This window comes from Phycodurus eques, chromosome 8, assembly GCF_024500275.1.
Source record: "Phycodurus eques isolate BA_2022a chromosome 8, UOR_Pequ_1.1, whole genome shotgun sequence".
Classification (NCBI taxonomy): domain Eukaryota; kingdom Metazoa; phylum Chordata; class Actinopteri; order Syngnathiformes; family Syngnathidae; genus Phycodurus; species Phycodurus eques.
In genome coordinates, this window is record NC_084532.1 from 17,761,130 (window position 1) to 17,774,633 (window position 13,504).

Consider the following 13,504-nt stretch of genomic DNA (forward strand, 5'->3'; position numbering starts at 1 on the left):
TGCCTGGTGGCCAGGCCTGCACCCATGGAGCCCGGCCGGGCACAGCCCGAAGAGGGAACGTGGGTCCCCCTTCCCATGGGCTGACCACCTGTGGGAGGGGTCCAGGGGGGCAGGTGCGTAGAGAGCAGCGTGGCGGCTGAAGGCTGAGAAGCTCGGTCATCCGGGATGAGCTCAAAGTCGAGCAGCTGCTTCTCCGCATCGAGAGGAGCCAGATGAGGTGGCTTGGGCCTCTAGTGAGGATGCCTCCCGGAAGCCTCCCTGGTGAGGTGTTCCGGGCACGTCCCACCAGGAGGGGACGACCCAGGACAGGCTGAAGAGACTACGTCTCTCGGCTGGCCTGGGAACACCTCAGGATAGCCCCCGGAAGAGCTGGACAAAGTGGCTGGGGAGAGGGAAGTCTGGGCTTCCCTGCTTAAGCAGTTGCCCCCGCGACCTGACCTCGGATAAGTGAAAGAAAATGGATGGATGGATAAGATTTCAATGGGATTTTTGTGCATATAAAATGTCACACAATCTAAAGAAAGGGCTTATTTGAATGTGCCTCATAAAATACTGTATGTTGCTAAACTATAAGGGATAAACAATCAAATTAAGACACAGAATGTATTCACAAGAAAAGTGATTTTATTGTATTTGTAACAAGATAGAGCAGAATTTGTATTCAAATGGTGTCGTGAAAAGAAACGTCTTACACAAAAGCAATGGGGTGTGATCATGACCACCTGAGAACTTTTACACCACACCCACTCAGCTTCCTGTCCAAACAAAGCTGTCAAACCACATGAAGACTACATAGATGCAGCTCAGGCGTGGCCATATGAAACTTACACTCCCAACAAATCCCCATTGTTAACAGTTTCTGTAAATAATTAAAAAAAAAAAAAAAAAAAAAAAGTGTAAAACAAAAATGGATGAATCATATTGGAAGTAACTACAAGGAACTATCTTCAGAATGTTAACAGAAGTACCTATGTACATTGTCACCTAAAGCATGGCACACAGATATTGACAACTGGGCAAAAATCCCTCCCACAAATCAAATCAGTAAAGGCCCGGATGTCAGATGTCTGTGACAGTGATTATCCTGAGCGAATGTTCTACGGTATGTCTATAGAGTGATTTTTCCTCCTCCATCTGCTCTGAAAACGGTCAGTGCTAAGCCCGTTCGATATTTACAATTGCAAATCCTTACGTGTGGTCATCACCGAGTTTGGCCGAGCCACAGACTGTGATTGTGATATGAAACAAAACGGTACCCAATTGGCTACCGTTACGTTTCACGACCGGAAGTGCATGCTGTTGCCAGACACAAACAGAGGATCGACCGGTTGTGTTGTTTGTATACTGAAGCTATTTATCACCATGGAAACAACAAGGAGAATAGTTTGCAAACAGTAAGCTTAACTTCTTGTATTTCTTCTTCTGGCTCTCACAGGTCAGTCTTGGATACTGTGACAGACATCTGGTTCAGGGAAGGAGATCCGCAATTTTCATTCAAGATATTATGAGTGTGTCCACAGGTGTGGAACAAAGATATCTGAAACTGGCAGGGGAACACTGAGCAACTGTGATTACCTGAACGTGAACAGCAGCGTGATGGTTATTACACATCATGTGAAACAGCAATCAAGGGACTCTATCGTCTGTGTTTAGGTTTTCATCTAAGCAACAAGGGGCACTGTAGTTACACTGAGGCGTTTTTGGAATTGATTTGCAGCACAAACATCATATGGAAGCATGTATATGTTATTCGTTTTAACAGACGAATACACCTTTCAACATTAAAATAATAGAGCAGAATAGTAACAATGAACTCAGTAACTGGTTCTCCGGCACAATTACGAAGCAGCTGCCTAGTTTGCATTGCACAGCATATACTGTACGGCAAATCTAAAAATGACCCCAATAATGTTAAGTTTCAATTCAAGAGAGAGAGGACAGACACAGACCTTTTGCTTCACAGTGGAAACTCCAAATTCAAACACCCTGAAGGTGACACAATTTGAAAACCCACCAACATTTTTACAGGGGAAAAAAAAAAAATGCATCAAGTTGCACAATAACTCAGATCAGGCCATCATTTTGACCAACGTTAGATGAGTGCCAAGCATATCGCACAACTCTTCATTTTAGTGAGCGTCTAAAGGCTTAACTCCATGTTTTTGCATGTTTGACTTTTTTGGGTTGCCACATTAGGGTGCAAAGAGGAAATGTCTCTGTGTGTGTGTGTGTGTGTGTGTGTGTGAGACAGTGACGATAGAACAGGAAAGGGAATTTATTGCGATGTAGCAGTGGTGCAGCAAAAGTGGCACATGTATCTTTGTCTATGCTGCTCTACCATGTAATATGGCTAAAGAAACATCATTAAAATTATAAAAGAATACATGCTGCATAAATCAGCTGTGTTGGTGAAGCAACTCCCTTCTCCCTTTGCATGTTCAACACCCCGTCCACATCATCATGTTCAGTATATAACATATGGTAAATAATTTTCACGTGTATGACAGTTGAGAATGTAAAAAAAAAAAAAAACACATTATTAATAGGTTGGACTCCATTTAGCAAGCCTCCCTCCCCACTTCTTTGGATGATAAACAATTTATTTTTGTATGACTGCTAACTGCTAAATAATAGCCACATTAACAGTCTTGCCCTGGAATATATTATTTAAATTGAATTTCTAATGGGACAAATTGATTTGAAATTTTAACTAATCGGTTGACCCATATTCCGGTGAACATTTTGTTCGGTCTTAAATGTTCCACTGTATTTAAATATATGCATATATTAGGTCCCTGTTTGTACTGTCCTTCCAGGGTATTTGTGAGCTCTCTATATATCGTAACCTATTTTCTTCTACTTTTCAGGGATTATTACTGTACTGTATGTCAGGGAAAGTGCTTTAGGGATTTTAAAACAGTTATGAGTTGAGATTCTTGAGGGATTACAATGCCATATTAGTATATACTGGATTACTTTAGTTCACCTCCAAATTCAACTTTCGAATGATTATCCTCACCACTACGCAACGCTTTTCTTGTCTTTGACAAACCATTTTATTAGTCTGACTTAATGAACATACTGCATAGGTAGTGCCAGACAGTGTATACTGCAAAGGAAATTCTTCCTTTACAGTTGACTTATTTCTCTCCTTTTCCTTCTTGTAATCTGCTGTTCTGTTTGCACGTAGCGTCAATTTATATGCTTTGTAGTGGGACTGTGCATGTTGCAAGTAAAAATCTGAGTTTGTATAGAATAGCTTCTATTGATCAGGTTAGCTAGTCACTAAATACAATTTTGTTATATTATTGCAAACATCCACATGCATACCTCAAATTTTACACAACAAAATTTGCAAAAACTTCAAATGACAATTAGGTGAAAAAAAGATTGCATCCTGCCATTTCTCAACTCCACTGTTAGTGATGAACCTGAAAGACAAACAAACCAGCGTTGGAGAAGATCACTCCACATGTTCTACGTTCTTCTTGATATTTTTTTAGGTCTTCTCTCCGAGGAAAGTCAGGGCACCTGGCTTTGATGGGCATCGACTGGCTGTGTGTGTATCTTGGTGCTGAGGAGAGAGTTGATGTAAGGCCAAATCCGATCTGTTTCTGTACCAGAAAATGAGTGCAGGATTCCTTGTGACCTGTGTAGAGATCAGAGAACGGGCAGCAGGTGCAGTTTACCATTGTCATAAAAGGTCATACTAAGCTTTAGTTACATCCTACCAGACAATCAAATGATCATAAAAAATAACAGCCAAACAGTGAAACAGAGTGTAAAAAATAAAAACAAAAATAAAACATTAAATTCCTGCTTATTCCTTCTATGTCCAAAAGTTATTTTTGGAACATGAAAGCAATGTGGGATGCACAGTATACAGTACATAAACTGGACATTAACTTGTGTTGTTCGAATTAAAAACAAGTATTTACTGACTTGTATAAGTCAATGACGGGCTTCGCCACATCTTTGTAATGTCTCAGTCTGGTCATCAAAGCTTCTGGTTTGTCATCGTCGTGCTGAATCAGGGGCTCCCCGGTGATGTCATCTTTGCTCTTTGCAGCGTCACCCAGTGAACAGAGAGATAATGAAGTCAAAACCTCAACAGATCAAATGGGCCCTCACAATGAAGCAAGAATAATCACACATTTGTATAAGAACAAGCAAGGGAGCACTTTTTGTCATATATGTTAAAACTGTCTGTATGATCTAATAGTAGAATATTGTTAAAATTATTTTTGGAAAATTCATCCCTGTCTGGTGCCATCGAATGCCTCTAGTTGAATTTTACTTATTAATTTGATAACTGGGCACGGAGGAGAAGAATAGCCAATCAGAGACTGTTGTGGCAGAAGGCCATCGATGGGTGTTGTTGTCAACAGAGATACCAACCCCTATCATCATCTCTCAGGAACATTCTGGATATTTTGTCAGGAACATTTAGATTTTGTCAAGAAATGGTAGATGGGACTTCACTTGTACAGCACTTTTCTTTTTTAATCTTCAAGGTGCTCAAAGCGCTTTAACACTGGCTGCTCATTCACCTACTGATGACACAGCATCAGCAGCAACTGGGGATTCAGTATCTTGCTCAAGAACACTCGGACATGGTCACAATGGCCGAGGATCGACCCTACAACATTTTGGTTGGGAGACGAACACCTGAACTATACAATCCCCATTTGCAGGAACATTTGACATCTCAGCTAAATCAAACATGTGCAACCAGAAAAACTAAGAACAACACTAATATTTTCTTTCAATTGTTATATTTTCTTTCTTTGAATAGTTTTGAGTGACATAATATTGGCAGCTTTTCTTTTTAATTTCAGGTTTGATTTATTCAATACAATGTCTTGGCGGTAAATTGCTAACCATACAATAATGTAGTGACCGTTTTATTTACAGATAATGTAGTGACCGTTTTATTTACAGAGTGACACATTACAAAAAATATCAGGTATGGTCATTTGGCAAAGATAAAGAAAATATATTTTTTTAAATCATCCATCCAGCAATCCATTTTCTGAGCCGCGGACGCGTGCTGGAGCCTATCCCAGCTATCATGGGGCAGGAGGCGGGGTACACCCTGAAGTGGTTGCCAACCAATCGCAGGGCACATACAAACAAACAACCATTCACACTCACATTCACACCTACGGGCAATTTAGAGTTGTCAATTAACCTACCATGCATGTTTTTGGGATGTGGGAGGAAACCGGAGTGCCCGGGGAGAACATGCAAACTCCACACAGGCGGGGCCGGGGATTGAACCCCGGTCCTCAGAACTGTGAGGCAGACGCTCTAACCAGTCGATCACCGTGCCGCCTTAAAAAAATCATATATAGTGTAATTTTGAGAACATTTATTTTGCTGATTTTAAAGTCAAAATCATAACTCAGCACTCTCAGAATGCATAGGCTATAAAATATGTATTCATGTACATGGTGGTGGTGATTCTGTGGGTTTAAGGTGTGTGTATATGTGTGGGCATGTACAGTATATGTTTTTAAATACCTATGTACAACATACATCTTTACACAAGTAGGTGATCATGTAGGTGCTCATTAAGGTGAATGTACTTATGTATGTCTAGTGATGTAAATGTGTACTATGCATGCATTCATTTGTATTTGAGCATGTGTAAAATAATGGACGTGTTGTATTGTACAAATGCTACTCAAAAACATCTGACAAAAAAAACAATAGAAATGTTTTTAAAAAACCTCAGTGTTCTATTGTGCAAGCAAACATATAAAATTGCTAATATTATACATATTTAATATTACATGGAGGAAAATGTGATGACATCATCAACAAATGTTACCACGACTGGTTGGTGGAGTCCAAATCTTATTTCGACCAATAAGATATTATTGGTATTTCGACCGCGGTATTTAAAGGCCACGCCAGTGACATCCACTTGCATGTTGTCTCATCCTCTCGAGAACATTTTCGACTTCCCCGTGACATCGGACGTTAAAAGTTACAAACTGAGGTGCCTTTTCTGTCACATGATCTGCTGTCTTTTGCTCCATGACAATGTTGCACAACAAAATGATGACTCATTTTGCCGCTATAATTTGATGAAAACGTTAAGCCAAATGTCATTTGTGCTTCCTTATATTTTCACTTCATAGGAAGGCACACTGGCAATTGAATGGAATAAAGTTTACTTGACAGAAGCATTTTTTTATTGCATTAAATAAAATCCCTGCTTATCATACATTTATCTACTGTAGGAGTGAACAATATGTACTTCAAGGAAACATACTGTATTATGCACATAATGTACAGTCAGAGGTGAGTAGGAGTAGCCACAAATTGTGCTCAAGTTAGTAGTACTGTTACTTTAGAGTATGACTCAAGTACAAGTAAAAGGCAGTCCTCCAAATAATTACTTGATTAAGTGTAAGTAACTGTTAAGTTTAAAAAAAAAAAAAAAAAAAAAGTACTAAGTAACTGCCTGGTGAGTAAGTTCTGATTTATTTTTTTCAATCAAAGCCTGAACATCAACTGGAGAACAATATCAAAAGGGTATATGCAAATTCAGGTATCGCCCAACAATATCACTAACTGAAACAATAATAAATTTAATCCTAATAAAACAACACAAAAGAAAGCAAATACTGCCCAAAAAAAATATTTACTGTCTTTGTTTACAAGACAAGTACAATTTATCAAAATAATTAGGTAAATGTAACAGAGTAAATGTAGCGCATTACTACACACCCTCATTTAAATGCCAGTAGTGATATAAAAATATTAGACCAAGAGAAACCCTTTCAAAACTTCTCCCGTGACCTATAACTTGGACAACCCAATACAGTACATAAAAATGACTTTATTGGGCGGCTGTCTCTCAGTAGGTAGAGCAGGTCATCCAGTGACCGAAGTGTAGCGGGTTCGAATCCCGGCTCCAACTGTCTGCATGTTGAAGTGTCCTTGGGCAAGACACTGAACCCTAATATTGCTCCAAGTGGGCCTGGCAGCGCCTTGCATGGCAGCAGTCGCCCATTGGTGTATGAATGTGTGTGTGAAGTGCCCTGCGATTGGCTGGCGACCAGTTCAGCCTCTCCCCCAAATATAGCTGGGATAGGCTCCGTGACGCCCGCGACCCGGGTGACGATAAAGCGTTACAGAAAATGGATGGATGGCCACGTGTGTGAATGGTTGAATGTGAGGCTTTGTAAAGCGTTTTGGGTACTGTGATAGTGTAGCTAAAGCGCTACAAGTGCAGTCCAGAATCAGAATCAGATTAAAAAAAACTGGCATTTGGTGTGTAGACTTTTTATATCCACTGTAAATAATATATAATATGTATAATATTGCTGCTTCTACTAGTTAAAGCAGAGCAAAGAGTGTGGGAAAACAAGCCTGTGCCCAAGACAATGAAAGCATTATTGTGGCACATTTATACATCACCAAACATATGCAGGCACTCTCGAGACCCAAATATTTGCACACAAACATTGAAAAATGTATTTTCCATAATATGATCCCTTTAAATTGTTTGTGCTTGTTGGCTTGTGTAACTGTCTGCGTATGAGACAGCATGTTCACAGTCAGAGTTGTACAGTAAAAACAAATGATATGAAGCAGAATCACATTTTAAAAACACGAGACTGAATTATAAAGCAATAATTTGTTCATGTCAGAAATCACTTCAAGATTTAGATTTTCAGACCTGCACTCGGGGTGGGTTGAAGCCCATGTTGTAAACTCGGCCACTGCCTGGGTGGATCCAGCGGTCACTCAGTCTGTCTTTAAGAGTCTCATAAGGGATGTTGAGACTGATTACCAAGTCAAGCTGGTACAAATTGTTCAGGGATTGGGCCTGTGCAAGTGTCCGTGGAAAACCTGGTGTGAAACGAGAAATGAGATGAGTGGGATACTGTGACACCAACAAACAGGCTGTTGGACATGTTAAACAGACACTATAAGGGCCAAGTGTATCGGCTCGGTTCTGTCTGTGTGGAGAAGTTGTCACTGTGCTTGCGTGGGTTTTCTCTGGGAATTCAAGCATCCTCCCACAGTCCAAAAACATACTTGTTAGTTTAAATGACAACCCTAAATGACCGGAAGTGAATCTGAATGGTTGCCTGTCTCTGCTCGTCTACGTTTGTATTGGCTGTTGATCAATCCGGGTTGTACCTCACCTCTCAAGGTTTCTTTACACAACCAGTGTTGTACCCAAACGATATTTTAAGTGTAGCGAACGGAACTTCATTCGTTCATTTCTGCCTTATGAACGTTAATGAGAACGAGCTCATTCTGGCGTCAAAGAACGGTTTTCAAACGAAAGTTAATTTTCATTCAAGAGTACCAGGTTTTGCTAGGGACAGGACAAAACCCGTCTGGACACGTTATATACGAGCCTTCATATGTCTGGGATGAACGTCGTATTTGACAACCGCCGTTCATGTTTACATTCCGCAGGCACGTCGCAGCAGCATGGGTGCGCGAGGCGCGTTCAGGGACACTGCAAAAATGGGAGTGAATGTGTTCTTTGGTTGCTTTGTCATGCAGTACATCATTGCAAAAATGTATTACTAGGAAAATTATTATTTGTATCAGAATGCTTTAGTTACAACACTATGTGATCACTGTCATAATATGGAATTTATTTTGTTTTGTAATACAAGAATAGATAAGGTATTTTCTCAATATAGTCACCCAGAGCTGCAAGGAATGCAAAGTTATCGATATCCTTTCACCATCGTTCGTCATACTGTGTTGCGTGTTTCTGTTTGCACATCAAGCACACAAGCCCCGGTTTTGTTTTGATTCCTCATTTTAAAAAAAGACCATTGTAGGGTGAAAGCTGCAGCTGGCTACTGGTGTGGACTGAATGGTTGGCAACAACGAGGAAATTAAATGCTCGTATTTTGAGGGTAATAGCCTGTCAGCAACATTAGGGGGGGAAAAATAATTATGAACTCGTTCATTTTTGGAATGGTGAACTTAGTTCAAAATTTTCAATTATGAACTGAACTGTGAACTAGTTTGTGTAGAAAATGAACTTAACCAACACTGTACATAAAACAACCAGTAACGATTACTGTCCACACAAGACCTGCATGTGAACGTGGACTAATTGCTCCCAAGAATTCTCTGTCTTTGAATGAGATACGAACTGGACAGGACTGGACTCGATACAGCAGCGGTGCAGTAAATGTACACTTAGGTGCACATTAGAGGTGTTATAAGCATAAACACATTCATCGATCTATTTTCTGTACCGCATCATGGGTAACTTGAGCCTATTCCAGATAACTCTGAGCTGACTGGTCACCAGTCAAGCGCAGAGCACATAATAGACAAACAACCATTAACACACACATTCAAACGTAACGACAATTTAGTCTTTAAATAACCTAAGGACGTTTTTGGGGTGTGAGAGGAAACTAGAACAAAATGCACATATAAAAATGTGCTGCAAGCATTAACATGCCAAAATATTAGTGGTTGACATGTCTGCCTCACAATTAATTGAAAACAAAAATTGCCAGTACACGTGTATATGAGTGGGACAATGCACAATGTAACGTTAAATGCAGAAAATGTTGTGTGTGTGTCCCCCTTGGGTGACCGTCTTCCTCTCCCCCCTCCTGGCGCCCTCGCCCATCATTGCTCGCGGCAGGCAGTTGACATGGACTCGCTTTTGGCGGGCTGTGACCTTTTCGGGTGGCAGCTGGCTCCTGCGTTGGGCCCTGTTGGTGGTTGGGGCCCCCATGCTGTCCGGGGGTGGTGAGGGTGGCGGCAGTGGTGGGGCACGCTGGGTGGGGGATGAGGGGGGATTAGGTGTGATGGGGTGGTGGTCCGGTACCCTTGCCCCTCCCTTTGAGGGCGGTTCGGGGCGCTTCGATCGGGGCGCTTCGGTTAGGCTGGGGAACCTCCCTGGCTGGGACCCCCGCAGGATGGGTTCACTGACTTGGCCCCCACTTGGGGGCCCACCGTTCCTCGATGTGCCGGCACAGCAACTTACCAGTGACTAACATGAATGTGATATGGTGTTCATTCACTAATAAGTTCCATAGACGCACTGTAGGCTTGAACTGCTTGTGCTGGGACCACTAATAATAACACAGGTTATATTAAGATATCAACTCACAGGTTCTTACAGGTGTTTAGACACTATAAAAGCATCCCACTGCACCACTCATCAGTAGGACTGCCTTGCTCATTTCCCAAATCCTGTCCTGCCCTGCCCTTCTTTGTCCTCTCTCATCTTGTCCTACTGGTTAGTTGTTGCATGTCCTCACCGGGTAAATAAGAACACGATTTGACGTTGTAACGTTACTTGTTGTCAAAAATTTGGTTTGAGAGTCACTGCCTGAAAACATAAAACGGTCTTCTTCATGAATTTGGAGGTGCATGTTTTTGTTTATATATAAAAAAAAAAAGAACACAAAATTTCCCACATTCTTTCTTGTTGTTTTTGGTCAGGTGGCAAATAAGTGAATGGAATATCCTGACAAAGATTAGCAGTGAGGAACAGACAAAGGAAGGAAGAGAAATTATCTGACATTTCTTGAGACGCTGAACATACTTCCATGTGTAGTTTTCTGTCTTCAGCTTTATGGAGCTTTAAACATGAATGAAGCATACTGTACAGTATATACACTTCAAAATGTAGGCCTGACTGTGTGACTTCTTTTTTTCTCTGGCCAATCTACAACAGATATGTTTACTAATTGATTTCTAATCCTGCTTCCAGGTTTAAACTTGTGACTCAACGAGTGGTTGTTTCCATCAATATTAAATATACTAGATAATATTTAACTTGGAAAAAGACAGTGACCTGTTGTGCTTTCAGGACAGCTTCACCGAAATAATACAATATGTTGTTCATGCCTTACTGAGCATAGCTCTGATGTGTACATTTTAGTGCTTGATTATAAATATCGCTATTCCTGTTTAAAAATGGACAATACAATAGACATAATATGTTGACTTGATTTAAATCCTCCCTAGCACTGCTGTAGATGAGTAAGCCTACAGACCAGATGGTATTGGTTACCACAAGTCCATTATGTACAGTTGTAAAAGTACTGTGTTTAGCATGCATGCCTTTTCTCCGAAAGAAGAGCTCTGGGCTAAAGTGGGGTGGAAACAAGTTGGCCAATCAACGTTAAGGAACACTTGAATTTCCATCTCTGTCATTGATTATGAATAAAGACATTCTCTTAGACAAATAAAGGCAGATTAAAACTGTTACAGCAGCACACAAAGTGCAGAGAGGATGTTTGATAATGCATTAGGGAAATGATGTACACTGGAGCACGACAACAAATTGAGTATTTTCTTACCATCTAAAAGCCAGCTTTGACCACTCATGTGTTCCAGTCTGGGCATCATCAGCCTGGTCATCACATGATCAGGCACGAGCATACCTTTCTCCACATATGTCTTTACTTGCACTCCTGCCTCTGGTTTACAACAGACAGACAATAGAGTTCATTTATAGGGTTAAGAGTACTCCCTCTGAAATTGAAATGTGTATTCGTTCAGAGCTGGCTCAAACTGACAAGGCAAACTCCTGCGATCGCCAACTGGACTGTCAAACATCTGTTATGTAACACGGGCAACACACGCTGCCTTCAAAGTGCTTTTAAGTAAGAATCTATGTGGAAATGTCAGTGTAGGAGCCTGCTGTGGAGAGGTCACGAGAGTCAAATCCAAAATAAAACCAGATTTCGCTATTCAGAAAAGTGATATAAACATGTGAATGGGCATTAATATTATAATCATTCTTATTATTTGAAGTACAATCATCTAAAATGTCCACAGCACCTCCAGGTTTGTAGTCAGTGCGTGCGTGACACACGCCATCTAATTAGTGCCCGTCCTTATTTGCCCGTCCTTATTGATTGAAGCATTCAAAGTTGCATGCTCAGTTGCTTTCACTCCGAGAGTGAATAGATGAGTAATGTCCAAAAGAAAAAACGACGTTTATTGATTCAAAAATATATTCGCAGACTTTCAAAACATTCAATTACACTACTGTGTTAAATAAAATATGGATCGTTATCTATACGCGTGTAGCGGTAAACATATGCTTCAGTTCCTGCGTCACACTTTTTGAATGAAAATATTCATGATCCAAGTTGATCTTACCTGTATTAGCTGCTATGCTCTCTCGTAAAAAGTGACCACTGGATAAATACTGAAGGCCGAAGCTTTGCGCAATCCTCTCCGATATGGTTCCTTTCCCTGATCCCGGAGGACCCATTATAGCAGCACGGAACAATTTGGCCATGTCCTTCCCTCCAAAAAACAAATAAGTCCTCTCCCGTTTGGACGGAGTAATGTTACTTGTACCGTTTGCTTTTTGCAAGTGAAGCTACTAACATTTCCTCGTTAAAAAGGGAAACTCCCAACAAGTTCCACGCATGAGCGGTACACCCCCACCCCCCTCAAATCTTTGGATGGCAAAATAAATAAATTCCCGTTTATCTTGGAAGTCTTCGAACCTTTGCACAAAGCCGTCTGTCGATGCCCATTGCTGTGAACGCTCCAATCAACAAACTGTTTCCTGTTTTTCTTTAAGGTCTTCTTTTTCTTACATTACGGTATCCTACGTCTTTAAAAAGAGTTTATCCACGAATGGACGTGGTCAATCTCCACAACGCCCCGTTTTACTGCGCACATCATCCAGGAAAAATGCGGATGAATGATTCATAGTAACGCATGTCACATGACAGTTTTTTTCACCAGTGATTGTCAGGTGCCCCAACTTCGAAAAATGATATAGAAATTCACACTATCCCTAATACAAATTCGAATGAGAAACTGAGCAGGGATACCTTTATCATGTGCATTGCCTTCTCATGGGTGTATACATTTAATTGAAAACAAAAGTGGATGTGAGTTCAAACGTACTGTTTCATTTATAACATAACACTGTAAGTGTTATATATAATATATATATATATATATATATATATATATATAATTTGCTCATTAAATTGTCTTTACATTTATGTCTAATGACAGGCGCAATATCCCACTTTTTCCAGCAGGAGGCACTGTGGCCGAGTAGGGATTCCGTTATGAAATTGTGTGTGAAGGAAATATGTCTGTGTTGATGCAGTATGAGCAAAATTAAGGCTGCAATATTAATATGGTCTGCAATATTAATATGTGCTCCGCGAAGCACTGCCACTACTATAAACTTTACTCTTACTTAATTTCACAACGGAATTGTTACTCTCAATTTACAGTGTCATTCCAGAAATGGACAATAAAGCCATCAGTATTTTTGAAAAACAGACCTTTTCATTTATTTTATTGTGTTATGTTTTCAAGGAAAACAGGTAATAAATCATCATATATTTTGATTCGCCCAGCTCAACCATGAACAACACTCTTCATGGGGTTTTGCTCTGTTGCAGTTAGGCTTACTCACTAACTTAGACGTTTTACATTTTGAAATGATTTAAAGTGAAATACTAATAGTTATAACATATGTTCGAAATATATTCTGTTGTGCCAT

General features: G+C 40.4%; 1 protein-coding gene across 2 annotated transcripts; it reads right to left on the reverse strand.

Annotated features, from left to right (window-relative positions):
• Window positions 1-625: 625 nt before the first annotated feature.
• On the reverse strand, window positions 626-12,653 carry ak4 (adenylate kinase 4). 2 transcript variants are annotated; one of them, XM_061684287.1, is made up of 6 exons: window positions 12,483-12,653; window positions 11,319-11,438; window positions 7,694-7,866; window positions 3,943-4,061; window positions 3,532-3,649; window positions 626-3,431 (listed from the first exon to the last, which is right to left on the reverse strand). In XM_061684287.1, exons 2-6 carry the CDS (start codon window positions 11,398-11,400, stop codon window positions 3,420-3,422), a joined length of 504 nt encoding a protein of 167 aa, XP_061540271.1. In that variant the 5' UTR covers window positions 11,401-11,438; window positions 12,483-12,653; the 3' UTR covers window positions 626-3,419. The 2 variants fall into 2 exon arrangements, with proteins under 2 accessions (XP_061540271.1, XP_061540270.1); XM_061684286.1 differs by having other exon boundaries at window positions 12,127-12,652.
• Between the last annotated feature and the right edge of the window lie 851 nt (window positions 12,654-13,504).

What these genes read in the sequence shown, in the direction of transcription:
- ak4 (XM_061684286.1), bottom strand. Translation starts at nt 12,268, where the DNA reads ATGGCCAAATTGTTCCGTGCTGCTATAATGGGTCCTCCGGGATCAGGG. An exon ending in TCAAAGCTGGCTTTTAGATG is followed by an intron (nt 7,867 to 11,318) that starts GTAAGAAAATAC and finishes GTTTCACACCAG; the next exon opens with GTTTTCCACGGACACTTGCA. An exon ending in CCCGTCATTGACTTATACAA is followed by an intron (nt 3,650 to 3,942) that starts GTCAGTAAATAC and finishes ATCTCTACACAG; the next exon opens with GTCACAAGGAATCCTGCACT.